Source organism: Corapipo altera, unplaced genomic scaffold (genome assembly GCF_003945725.1).
Source record: "Corapipo altera isolate COAL_440 unplaced genomic scaffold, ASM394572v1 271, whole genome shotgun sequence".
Lineage (NCBI taxonomy): Eukaryota > Metazoa > Chordata > Aves > Passeriformes > Pipridae > Corapipo > Corapipo altera.
In genome coordinates this window covers 2,877,861-2,891,765 of record NW_020884935.1, presented here as the reverse complement: position 1 = coordinate 2,891,765, position 13,905 = coordinate 2,877,861, and the positions used below count along the sequence as shown (strand labels likewise).

The following is a 13,905-nucleotide window of genomic DNA, read 5'->3' as shown; positions in this document are numbered from 1 at the left end:
AACCCCACTGTCACTGCACATCCCTCCCCAAACCCACTGCACATCCCTCCCCAAACCCACTGTCACTGCACATCCTTCCCTAAACCCACTGTCACTGCACATCCCTCCCCAAACCCACTGTCACTGCACACCCCTCCCCAAAGCGCTGCCACTCCAGTGCCTGCACAGCCAGGAGAGAGAGATTTCCAAGCAGGGAAGTTGCAGCCACAAAACAAGGGCACACAACGAAAGGAATTACCCTGAGCTCTTCCTCCCACTCACCAGCAGGACCAAAAGCAAAGCCCAGGCCTGTCAGGCTGCCCAGGCTGAGGTGGGTGAAGCGTTTGGAGCTCCCCAGGGCCTCACCTTTGCATTAAAGGGGTTATTCCATTACACAACAAACCCACCAGCTGCTGGGAGGGTGGTGAGAGGAAAATATCTGCAAGCGAAGGAAGAAATCTCGGGTGTCTCAGGCTGCCCCCAGTGCTACCACAGCATTTTTGCCAAGCAATGAGAGTGGATGGAGCTGTACAGATCACCTCTGGGAGTAAAACACACTCCCAGCCCCGTTTCCTAAGGTTGCCCTTGTGGGGCCACCACCCCATCCTTAACCCCTAAGCAGCACCCACAAGGAGGGGGATCCCCCAGGCTCCCAAACTTTGAGCCACTGTAAACACCAACACTGAAGTGTCTCACACAGGACAATCCCAATTTCAAAATCTTTCTCCCCAAGAGAGGTGGAAGGTGAGACAAAGGGAGTGCTCCCACCCCAGCAGTCCAGGGAAGGGAGCACAGGGAGGGGAAGGGCCTTCAGCTGGGAAAAGCCACATGTCCCCCTCAGCCTGCCCACCTGACAAAGAACAAAAGGTGAGAAGAACAAAGACAAAGGAGCACGGGGGGACACCCAGCACCCACAGAGACACCCACAGAGACACCCACACATGGTCACAGCAACCTGGACGAGGAGTTTATAAGGCACAGGCAACCCCCAGGGCCCGGCTCGCAGCGAGACAGCGCCAGGCAGTGCCCTCCTAAACTCCAGCTCAGCCTCAGCTACACTTCACTTAATTTTCTTTAAAGACTCCATGGCAACCGGGGCCCGGGAGATGCGGCTGTGCAGTGACCCGGGCTGGGCAGCCCACAAAAGCCTGGCTGGGCAGACAAAGCTGAGCTGAGCTTGCTTTGGCTGCAGTCACAGCGGCCGGCAGTCCGGCCAAAATCCTAACAAGAACTTAATTAGCCAGGATATGGCAGCTCTTGCCCTGGCAGCAGGAGCCTGAGGCCTCAAAGTGCCTCTGTGTTCTGCTCTGCACAGCCCCCGAGGCTGCTGCTGGATGAACAGCCCTCGGGAGCTGACAGATCCTGCCAGCTCTGGTGTCAGAAAGAGTGGCCCTGAGTCCACAGCTCTGAGCAGCTTTTCCAACAGACATGTCCTTCCCTTCACTAGGACAAGCTCTCAGAGCTGCTGGAGGTGCCACAAGGATCACTCAGAGCCCTAAGTTCCACTCCTCCACCTGTGAGGATGATGCTTTCGTGCACAGGAGTAGGTGGCACAGGAGGGGAAATCACCTCTGTGAAAAGCTCCTGGTTCAGCACCTCACTGGCCAGAGCTGCAGAAAGGGCCATTGCAAGGACACACAGACTGCCCCATAGTCCCACAGCTGTGGCTGCCACTGGTTTGTGCAGAAAAGGGCCGCCCCATGATGACAAAAAATGGTGAAGTCCCAAAAAAGATGCCCAGCAGCCCCTCAGGAGAGGAAGACCCAGGGAGAGGTGCTGCTTGTAAATGGGATGGACCATTTGCACAACTCCCACTTTGGCACACGAAACAGCCTTGCTCACATCCAGCTCTAACCAGATTATGGGCAGAAAATTAAGCTATAAAGACAAAAAGCGTTATAGCTTTTTAAGCCAAAAAGAATCTGCCCATTTTACAACCCACTGCTACAACTAACAGGATTAGCTACAAAAGCCAGCACTTGGCATTCGATTTCCTGTTTTATTGAAGAAAAAAAGAGTGAGGCTCATCACCCTCTAGAAAGCCAGTGAGCTAAAGGGAAGAGGTACTGAAGGCACTGAGCATTTCCACACTCCAGGGTAAAGGCCTGTGGCTCAGCAGGGCGGGATGTCTTTCCACTTCTCAAGCAGCAAACCCAGGCCATGTCAGAGCAGGCTGGGAAGCAGATGCTCAGCTCTGCACACGTAGAATGAGTAGATGGGACAACAGCACCAGAAGAAACAGAACTCTGGCCCAGCTCCCCCTCCCTCAGGGGCACTACTCACGTCTATCATGGTCCGCCAGCCCTCCGTCTTCCCTGAGAGCAGGGGCTCGGGGCGGGCCAGCCCCGCGTTGTTGATGCAAACATCGACCCCCTGGTGGAGGGTCTTGATGGCCGAGAACATGGACAGGATCTCCTCTTCGTTGGAGAGATCACACTTGTACGGGATGAGGGTCCCCGGGTAGCCGGCGCTCTGGCACTCAGCTGCCAGTTTCTAGGGAAGAGAAAGGAAGGAAGAAAACAGCCATCAGCTTCCTCTCCTCGTGGAGCAGCTTGTCCAGCCATTCCCTGTAAAATACACCTCAGGGCTGACAAACCACGGCCGGCTTTGTGTGAGCCGGGATTAGAAGCAGGCGCCAGGGGAGAACCACGGTGGTGCTCGTTAAGAAAGAGGAAATATCGATACCCAAGAGAGGCTGAACGCTGAACGCTTCAGCCTTCACTTTACTGAGCTTGAGGACACCCTCAGTGCTCGTCCATCAACTCCAGGCAGCACAGCTCAAGGTGAACAGTGCTGGCAAACACAGACAAATCCTACCGTGGCACCAGGCTGCAGCTCTGCCGGGCGGCTGCACGGACAAGGGACGTGGCAGTCCCACGCCTGGCAATCCCTCATTAGCCATTTCCAACAATTCCTCCAAACGTCCCAATCTCTTATCAGGCTGGGTGATATAAAGCAGGGGAAAGGCAAGAGCTGCTGCTGCCCGCCCGCGTTAACGGCGCTGCAGCCACCGCCCCACATCCTCCGCAGGATGCCCTTTACCCCCCTGATGCTAATGAGAAGCAGCATCTCATCCCTGATGTGTCACACCAGCGACAGTGACAGCTCCCAGCGCCAGGCCAGAGCCACATGATGTCTGGAGAGATGGACTCTGGCTACAAACGTCCACCAAATCACTCGAACGCCGTCGCCCACGGCGGTGTGGCCGACGTGACATTGCAGCGGGTGCAATAAAGCTCTGCTCCTGCCACGGGCGGCTTTCCCACTCCTCTCAGCTCCTCCCTGCATTCCAAGGACTGCGATTCACTGCCTTTCATAAAAGGAGGAGCAAGCGAGGCCCAGCACAGGAATCTCGCCACAGTGATTGCACACGAAGGTGGCTGTGGAACAGCTCTGGGCTGGGAGCTGTGCCTGCTCAGGACAGGGACAGAGGCTCCAGGAGCTCCAAACCCCTCTCTGTGCCCCGAGTGTGTTCATTTTAATTACTCTGTTTGGTAAATGATTTTCAGTGTTTCCCAATAGCTGAGCCCACCCCAGAGCTGGGCCAAGGCCCCGAGCAGTGAGCTTAAAGCTGTTCTGCTTTGCCTTTTCCAGGAACCCACACCTTCCAAAGACCACAAGCCAAAAACCAGCCAAGCTCTACAGCTCCAGACTCCACTCTCCTTTCTGACTATCAGATCAGGGGAGGCACTGCAGTAACACAAGAATGATTATTATTGCTCTCACAGCACCAAGCGAGAAGGGGACGGACACGCCGAGTTCAGCTGGAGATCGATCCATCCCAGCAGCATCAGGATCCCTGGAGAGCTCTGCTCAGGCTGAGCTAGACAATATCTCTGCCCGAACAAAGGTGCCCCAGGGACTGAATCCTACCTCTCTGTGCCCCCCCGGGGCTGGCTGCACTTTGCTGTACACACAGTGTTGTTGATTTTGTGCTGATAATGGTAGAAAAAAAATATATTCCTTTCAAAGATCAAGAGTACACGCTTGAAAAAAACCAGCTGGGGGGAAAAAATCTGCAAAAGCAGCACTTAGAGAATTAAAAGCAGTAGGAAGGGCTGCTGGAAGGTGCTAAACCACTCCAGGGATGGGGCCTTGCTCCTGCAAAGACAAAAGAGGGAAAAATGGGCAAAGGGTCCCTCAGCCACTTCCCTGGCACCAAGGTTATGGGGAGAATCACTGTAATGCTAATTAAGTGGGCTCTCTCCATCCCACTGCCCACAGGCTGCAGCCCAGATGAAGGGGCAGATGGAAGAAGGGGTGCAATGTGCTCTAGGATGCCCCTCCCTGAGCAGGGGGGTTGTACCACTGTGGTCCCCTCCAACCTGACCCGTCCTGTGTGCTCTGGACAGCACTGTGGTGCTGGAGCTGCCCATCCCGTTTTCCCAGTCAGTCTCCAGATGCACCAAGAGAAAGGTCTCTCCCCATCATAGAAAGGCTTCTCTGCCACAGCTGACCAGGAAATCAAGTATCTCTTGAGATCCTTCTTTTCCTGTCTGGTGTCTCAAATGAGACTCAACACGGCTCCTTTCATCTCTCAGCCTGCACTTGTGTTAACAAATTCTCTTTGAAAACCAAGTGCTGAACACCACTGACATCCAGGGGGGCTGAACGTGCTTCAGCCATCCAGAGATAAAGAGTCATCACCACGGGCTCTTCAAAGAAACATCAACTGCAGGCAAGTTTTCAAGAAGACTTAGGAAAAGCAACTCTCTGAGTCACGGAGCTTGCAGGGGGTTTTTTTCAGAGCACCCGTTAAGTCACTCAATTAATTCTCATTTCACTTTGAGCACACCACGCACAGGGAGGAAAGAAAAAAAAAGCTGGTTCTCCACAATTCATAAACAATGTGAGAGTCACCACATAATGCAACACCAGTACAGAGAAAGCCAGTGAGCCTTCAGTGGCTGGAGACGAAAGTCTGAAATAAAGCCTAAGCACAGAATCACAGAATGGGTTGGGTGGGAAGGGACCTTAAAGACCATCCAGTTCCACCCCCCTACCATGGGCAGGGACATCTCCCACTAGACCAGGTTGCTCCAAGCCCTGTCCAACCTGGCCTTGAACACTTCCAGCACCTCTGTCCCACACCATTATCACTGGATGCTTGGGAATGGACAGCCAGGAGCCACTGCTGCTGGTACAAACTGGGATAATGCAACATAAGGAAGAAATAGATGTTAAAACATTTAACCTGGAGCCATCCACTGCCGTGGATGCAACCCCTCAATTCTGATGTGCTACCCAGTCTGAAAGGATGCCTCGCATTCATGGGGTGGTTTTGGTACACTGAGGCTCCATCAGTTTTCCCCAGAAGGGGTTAATGCTCTTTGTGCATATGACACTTGAAATGGGCACAGTGCCTTGCATCTACAATCAGTCTTGATAAAACAGTTTTACAAAACTAATTGATATAAAAACGGAAAGGGACTCTTAAGGGAAGGAAAAAAAGACAAGTCACGTAGGGTTTTATTTGGCAAACCATCCCATTAACTTCAGACACGTTTAGTTCAGAGAGAGTAAAGCCAGGAGAAACCATTAGGTAATTTTTAATCTAACCTGCCATTCATCACAGGTGCTTGAGTCCTACTGATAGAGCTTGTGCTAAAATACAGAACTGCACCAAGAAACCAACTGGAAAAGCACCGAAGTCACCCCAATTACTTGTGCTATCCATAGGAAATGAAGGAGAGAAATCCTAATGAACAGCATCACAGCTGTGGAAGAAAACTGGAGGCTTACAAACCCTTTCATTTCACTGATTGGCAAGTTTGAAGCTTCTTTTAATTAAGATTTAATAACAGTACAACAGGATAATAGAGGAAGAGACGTAAAGTGAATAAAGCACTAGGCTGGGGTTTATTTCCACAGTGCTCTGTGGGCAAGATCCAGAGCTGTGTCCCCAGTGGAAAACGGAGATAACCACACTGAGCCCCCTCCTAGAGCTGTGGGTACTTATGGCCCACATATGATCTGAGGATAAATATCACTTCACCCTTCTTCCCAGGCACTGGAGCCAGACTCCTGCTAAACAGGGTCCAGCTGAGCAGTCACCCATCCCCAGAGCTGCTGACTGCCCTCCCACACTGCTCTAGACTCACACTGCTCTTTTCCAAGCCCTTTCTCAGTAGTTAAACACCCAAGATTATGTTTTCCCCAGCTCACTTAATTTTCAATTTCCAGCGCCACACACAAGCCCGCCCGCCCCACTGGCAGTGCCTGGAGGTCCCTGCTGCCTCAAGGCACTCACACAACCCCTCCTTACTCACGTCAAGGCTGGAGGCACCTTTTATTTTTTCCCTGCTTGCTCAGATCATGTCGCCACAGGCTGGCGTGGGGGAGGAGACGCTGCTGCCCGATGACAGCTCATTAGAGCGATATCTCTGCCTCCCTCTGAGGTGCCACTGTCCTAAACCCGGCCCCACAGGAGCCTGGCTGCTCCTCAGCCCCAGCCCCAGCCTGGTCCCACCTAACCCGGCATGTGGACCCTTCCCTGGTGTCCTCAGGCAGCCCCAGAGCTCTGACTGAGGCTGGAGCCGCTGTCCTGGTGCTCCACCAGCCCTTGGAGCAGCGCCCGGATTGCCAAGGCAACCCCAAACACATGGCTGGGAGGGCAGAGCTCCAGCCTGACACCCTCAGATCACAGCACGTGCCTCGTGTGTGTCATCCCCACACACGGGGAGCAAGGGAAGATGATTTGTTGGAATTAAATCAAGCCAGACTCCAGCTGATCTCGCAGCAGGGGAGGTCGGAGGTGCCCGGCGACGTGTCCGAGGTGTGGTCAGAGGTCCGTGGAAATCAGCCATACCCTGAAGATCCAAGGTGTGAAGGTCCAAGGTGGGACCAGCCCATACCCACCCTGAATAACGTCTATAATTGAGTATATCAGGAAACCAGCCCATCCTCACCCTGAATAACAAACAGAATTGAGTCTGTCACCACACAGGGTGAGGAAGACTTGGGAGCACCCCTGAGGGTATCCAGGACTCATTCCCAGATCACTGGGGGACTCACCCCTTCCCAGTCCCAGCATCCTGATGAAGCAGCAGCAGATGACAGCCCACCACTGAGCTCTGAGCTCGGGGTCCCAGGAAGACCCACGGAGCAGGACCGAGCATCCCCCTTGGTGTGACCACGGTTGTCCCCCCAGAGTTGTACCAGCAGTACCAGAACAGCAGGTCCCCAACGTCAGAGCACGAGATCGGCCTCTTCTCCTCTCAACACCCCTCGGCGTGGCCCTGGCCCCGCTCCAGAGCTGGCAGAGCCGGGACTTTTCCCGCTCTCCCAGCACCATCCCCGCGGGAGCATCGCTGTGTCCCATCGCTCCCGCCCGCCCCTGTAATCCCAAGGAATCCTCTCTGAACAGGCAGATTAACTCACGCCGGGAGGGGCGTGGGGCCTTCCCCTGCCAGCCCCCGGAGCGCCCCGGCACCAAAATCCAGATGACGGGTCCTGAATTTTGACCCAGCCCAGATTTAGGACCCATGGATGGGTGCCAGGGGGGCTCCCACACGTCCCAGCCTCGCATGGGAGCAGAGCAGCCACCAGGATTGGCACTTCCAGGGCCACCCAGCTGCAGGGGCTGTGATTAAACATCTGCCCCAACGCCAACGCCGCTCACGGCCGCGCCAGGGCTAATCCCCAGCTAAGCTGGGCAGAGCTGCTGCTGAGCTGCCAGAGCCCAACGGGGAGCAAGCTCTGGCTGCAGGAGCAAGACCACAGGTCCTCTGCCCCCATTTTACAGACCCAGGGTGGGCACAAACCCACCCGGGGCTGAGCAGGACCAAGGATGGTATTGCCAGCCAGGAAATCACCGGTAACGCTTCCCACGTGGGCACTGGAAGGATGAGGGTGACAGCTCCACTTCAGCACAGCCACTGCTCTCTGCAGAGCTTAAACTGTGAAAGAGACCCGGGAAAAACACCATAATATTTTCTCCCCAATGCTGTGCCAGCTCCTTTCAGACCTCCCTGCTCCAGGATACTCTCCATAAATCCAAAACACAGCCCCTCCATGTCCAATGCTGCTCCCACACAACCCTCCCACCTTCCCAGGGCAGCTGCCAGGTTTTACACAGGGAAACAGGCACGGGACAGCTCCCAGATCAGCCTCCTTACACAGCAGAACACACACTCCATCCCATCCCATCTCCAAAATCCCAGGAAAGCCTCAGTTATTTATTTTTAGGGCTGTGAGCATGACATGCCCTGGTATTGTTGCTCTGCTGCAAAGCCCAGTGGAAGAGAGGAGCAGAGAAGGGGGGGCTGCTGCAATAAGACCTTAAAGCACATTTTGGGGGAAAAAGGGGGTGTTCTAACCTGGTTTAAAACCAACTCTTCCCCCACATGCCTCAGGAAAACCACGGGGACAGCAGAGCATTTGTTCCCACCACTCAAGACTGCAATTATGGGATCTCTCCTGTTTATCAGAAAAGGATCTGGTCAGGGACAAGTGGCAATAAAAGCACCTGAGAGGCCTTGAGTACCCACCATCCCTGAGGCAAGGCCTTGTGAAACAGAAAACAACCCCTTCCAGAGGCCAAGGAGATTCTGAAGGTCATTTATTACACAGGGACCATGCCTTGGGAATATCCTGCCTGAAGCTGCTCCTCCTGCCTTAAGAGAGGTGAAACCTGTGTTTTTGGGAACACCCCATGAAACCTATCCCTGGCTGTGGGGCAGAGGGACAGACCCCACCGGGGACACCCACAGGGGAGGCCAAAATGTCACCAGGTGACCTCTAAACCATGCAAGTGATTAAATCCACATTCACCTACTATGAAACAAGTAGCTGTTAATTAACTGCTTGGAGCATGGAAGGGGTCGGGAGCCTCCCTTGCACCTCCCTTGCACCTTTAGCCTGGGCAGTGCTGGGTGGAGGTGGCCAGAGAGCCCCCAGATGGCTGCTCAGGATGCTCAGATCCCACGAGGAAGACTCAGCTCCTTCTTCCTCCTCCCAGACGGCCCCAGCACTCAGGGAAGAGAGCACTGACCCCTTCAGAGACTGGGCTGCTCCAACCTGCAATCAACAGCTCAGCTTATCAAAGGCTGTTTCCTGAGCGAGATCTAACCTTGGCAAAGCCGTCCCTGGTTATAAATGTTACCTTTGATCAATACCTGTCACAAATGCATTGGAATGAATTGGCTACACCTTGCATTTTAAACCACATTTATTGCTCCCTGCACAGCCCTGCTCTGCACGCTCCAACAAAGAGAGGAAAAAATGGGTTTCTTTTGGAGCACGACATCCATGATGTCCCTGGCCATGCTGGAGCAAGGTATCCAAGGAATGAACGAGCTGCTGGAAGATTTCTGGTGTGGCAGCATCAGGTGCTGCCTGAACTGAAGCAGGTGGGACTGTGCCACCTGGAGCATCTCCCATCAGTGACAGCCCTGGCCATGCCATGGATCCAGGGCTCTGATACTGGAGCTGGAGGGAGAGCTCCTGCCAGCACTTTTGCCATTCTCTACAAATATAAATATAAAAATACATTAATTTTAATTATAAAAAAATTATCAACTGCAAACCCTTTGGAAACAGCTCCCTGCCTTGTACCTCCCTGCACTCCAAGAGAAAACCCATGGCATACCCATGTGCCTTTACCACACCTGCTTTTACCACAAACCCTCCCAGGTCTTCTCCCATCCCTGGGAAAAACCCTGTGAAATAAAATTTACGCATCACATGGAATAAAAGACCAGAAAAGGGGGCTGCCAGCTGGGGCGGGGGGGAGAACATGCATGTGGAAACTCTCCCTTTTTTGTGCTGCTGCAAGAAGTCAGACACTAAACACAAACTTCTGGAAAACACTGGGAGGAAGAAAGTTGAGGAGTCTGGAAGTGAAGCCATCAGAGGGATCCTCTGCCTTCTGGCTGCAGGATGGAGTGGCTGTAAATCTCAAGGAGTCTCCCTGACCACTGGAGACCCCAGTGACCAAAAAAGGGGTCCCTGTGAAGGTGATCAGCTCCCAGGGAGCAGTTTCCCCCAAAAGCCTGGCCTTACAGGCTGCTAAAAACGCTTGGCTGCCTCATTAAAGCTCCTGACTTGGAACGCGTGGCCGTGTCTGAGGAGCAGGAAACGCTCAGCGAGCACACGCCAAAAAGTCCTTGACAGCTGTTAGTACCTCCAGGCTTCACATTTAAAACAAGCCTTCAACCTGAATTACCTCCTGGCATGCAAAAGTAAAATAAAGCCATTTTTAATTATATTTCATTCCTCGATGTCTGACTATTAAAGTCACCGCCGGGTGACCCGCAGGAAGAGTCTCCGCTCGAAAAAGCTGCATGAGGGGGGGACACGAGGCTGCCTGGGAGCAAGGGAGGGACAGCACTGCAAATCCAGCCACTGCAAGGGAAAAAAGGATACTTCTGCAGGTTTTTTTAAGCATTAACGTTTTTATTTCAAAAGTCAAATAAAGAGCACTGGGGTCTCGACACAGGTTTAGTGCCAAACCCGCAACTTTGCAATTCCTTTGTTATCTTGCCTCAAGCCCTTATCTGATTTTCCAAGAGATTAAGAAATCTTGACATAGTGTTTATTGCCCGAGCTAAAATCCCTCCACGAGACAACCTGCTCTATCAGTCACCAGTTTACTGTGGGTTATAAAACCACAACACAGAGGGGTTCCAGCCACTTCACCTTAAAATTGGTGACTCGTGCAGAACACTGATGAAAACAGATGCTTTTCTGCTAAAAAGTCAGGATTGTATTCCTGGGTTTAAACCCTACTCTCTACCCCCTTTCCATTTCAAGCTGCCTTGATATATTTTTCAGAGTTTGCTCCTCTGAACATCATCACGTTCAACATCATCCACATTGATATTTAGCAAATTATTCACTTTTAATACAGCAACAAGATTTGTCCTGCAGCCACTTTGTTGCCCAGAGCAGCTGTGGCTGCCCCATCCCTGGAAGTGTCCAAGGCAGGCTGGAGAGGGCTTGGAGCAAACTGGGATAGTAGAAGGTGTCCCTGCTCATGGCAGGGGGGGAATGGGATGAGTTTTAAGGTCCCTTCCAACCCAAACCATTCCATGATTCTATGAACTATGGCCATGATGCTCTGACAACACCAACCCCTCAGCTCCTTCATATTCCTCTCCTCTTGTCCCTCCATCACCACATTCCAGCCCCAGACACCAGCACTGCAACCTCATCCTGCCTTTTACATCCGAGCTGTGCTTCCCAAATCGGAGCATCCCCGGAATCCCAAGGATTCCTGCATGGATCCCATCCTCCTCGGGAAACCAGGAGCCAGGGAGAGCAGAGGAGTGGAGGCTGTGGATGGCTCTGGTTATGCAGCAACCAGCCAAGGTGAGAACACGCTCACGGGGCGCTGATGGCACAGCCCTTCCCATCTCCTTCTCCTGCCCGGAGCATCCAACGCCCCTCCAGCAGGCAGGAGCCCTGCAGCAGCTCCAGGGATGGGGTCTGGCATCACCCACAGTGCCAGCCACAGCACAGTCATCCCACACCCAACACCAGCTCCTGCTCCTTGACGTGGCTTCCAGCAGCCAAAAATCCCAACCCTCGGTGGCAGCTCAACAGTCCTAAGACTGAATATCTTCCTTTTTTCTTTTTTTTTAAAGGAAAGCCCCAAGGTGAAGCACCTGGAGGAAAGCTCAGCTCTCATTTGAAGCATGGAGCTGGTACAAAGCCCCATCTGTGCTGACACAGCGTCCCTGGCAGCCAGGCCAAGGTGATGGACCCGTTCCCAGAGTGACCCTGGGTCACCTCCCGCTCCACCACCTTCCCTTTCCCGAGCAGGCAGCGCTTCTGGGATTTTCTTCCTCGTTAAGGAAACATGCTTCACAATAAATAAACCCAGAATAGCAACGGAGCAAGACACAGTCCAGACACCCACCAAAACAAATGACAGCACACTGCAGACACACCTCGGTCCCAGGGAAGAGGGAGGAAACAAGGACAAACATCAGCTGCCCTGGGAACACGTGTTTCTGAAGCACGACAAGAGGGCTGGGAGGTGTGAGCAGCCCCAGCACTGCTCAGCACTTGTGCACCCCCTGCAACCCCAGAAATCACTGACCCAAGCGTGGCTGCACCCGGTGCAGAGCCAAACAGGAACTCCCATTCCTAAATCCATGCTGTGTTTGGGCCAGAAAAGGTTCAGAAAGGAAGGAAACTCTTCTGCAGCACCGAAGGAAAACAGCAAGTTTCACTGATTTCTTTACCAAGCGAAAAGATTCCAAAACAAAACCCAAGGAAAAGGCACTACTGGAAACAGCAATATTGGAAATAACTCTGTTGTCTTTTTTGGAGGGGAACGGGAAACAACAACATCCTTTACAGTATCCTTTGCCAGGCACCGTGGGGCTCCAGGAGCCTCCCAGGCTGCAGAAGCACATTAAACACCGTCAGCTGCACGTGGGAGAGCCTTTGGAGAGCTCAGCTTTCCCTGCAAACCACAGCAGCAAAAAGCTGGGAAGTCCAAAATTAGAAGCAAAGCCCCAAAGGACAGTTCAATAAGTCATGCTGGTGTGATCTCTCTGCAAGTGGCATCTTTCTGATCCACAGTGAAAAAAGGGGGAAAAGTCCGGTTTCTTCCAAGTATTCCTTTACTCAACCCCACTCAGCAACACCACCAATGCCAAGCTTTGGTTCCTGTGAATTTTGGATAATTTATTCTTGGTGCAGTCAGGGTGAATCCCTATCACCTTGGCTAAGGAAAGACAACCCCTGGGTGTTGTACAGATCTCCTTTGCATCCCTGGGCACCAAACAACCAGCACGGCAATATTTAAGCTGACTACAACTTATTTCCTACCTCAGTGGAAACTTCTCAAATAGCAAATAAGCCTTATCTCATGCCACGGCAAGGCAGAGCGACAAAACGCACCCAATACAAGAAGGATCGAGAGAAAACACTTCTTTTAAGCATCTTTATTTTCAAGCCAACGCCGTGAGGTTTTTGACGCGGCTTTAGCGATGTTCCTCGTCGGGGCGAGCCACACGTTAAGGACCCAAAGGGCTGAAACTCTGTTTTATCATTAAATCACAAAAACATCCCGTCTCCCAAACAGCCGAAGGGCTGGAAGCCCCAAACCCGCGCAGCCCGTTCCCGTTCCCGGGGCCGGCCGGGCAGGTGCTATTTTTAACCACGATAAGAAGCGTCTCAAAAAAAAACCAAAAACACCCCAAAACTGAACGCGCTCCTCGCTCGGGCAACTCCCACCCTCCCGTCGGGGCCGGGGGCTCCGGGAGAGAGAGCCCGGGGCTGGGTAGGGATGGAGGGCGGGGGGGATGGAGGGAGGGGATTGCTGGAAAGGGGGGGGGCTTCAACATCACCCCGGCGGGGACACGGCGAGGGTGACCCGGGGAGCGGCCCCGCCGCCGGCGCGGCCTCGCGGGGGAGTCGCCCCCGCCCCGGTGCCCTCCCCGGCGCCGGTACCTCGATCTTGTCGACGCTGCGGGCGCAGCCCACCACCTTCATGCCGTGCTGCACCAGCGCCCTCGCCACGGCCGCGCCGATGCCCACGGAGGCGCCGGTGACCAGCGCGACGCGGCCGGACCAGCGCTCCATGGCCACGGCCCGGCCCCGCCGCCGCCGCGCACAATGCACCGCCCGCCCGCCCCGCCCCGCCCCGCCCCGCCGGACACGCCCATGGACACGCCCATCGCGGGGGGACACGCCCATCGCGGGGACACGCCCCCTCCCGGTGCGTGCGCTGAGTTTGCGGGGGCTCAGCCCCAGGGTGGGAAAAGGGAGCGAGGGTGGGTCGTGCCTGGCTGGAATGTTTGGGTTGGGCTTTGCCTCCCCCGCGGGAGATGAGAATTACCCTGGAAAGGTTTGGGGTGGGAGAGAGCTCAAAGGGCTTTGTGTTCCAGTGCCCTGCATCCCAAAAAACACCCTGGGCTGTTTTATCCAATCTGTTTTATCCAATCAGCCCTGCGGGTGCAGGGATGGACAATG

General features: G+C 53.8%; 1 protein-coding gene across 1 annotated transcript in view; it reads right to left on the bottom strand.

Annotated features, from left to right (window-relative positions):
• Window positions 1-13,546, bottom strand: part of DHRS11 (dehydrogenase/reductase 11) — a 23,097-nt gene extending 9,551 nt beyond the window's left edge. The window contains exons 1-2 of the mRNA XM_027660305.1: window positions 13,384-13,546; window positions 2,263-2,472 (exon numbers count right to left, since the gene is read on the bottom strand). Of these exons, the coding sequence (XP_027516106.1) occupies window positions 2,263-2,472; window positions 13,384-13,515 (342 nt within the window). The 5' untranslated portion in view covers window positions 13,516-13,546. The remainder of the gene's footprint in view (window positions 1-2,262; window positions 2,473-13,383) is intronic.
• Between the last annotated feature and the right edge of the window lie 359 nt (window positions 13,547-13,905).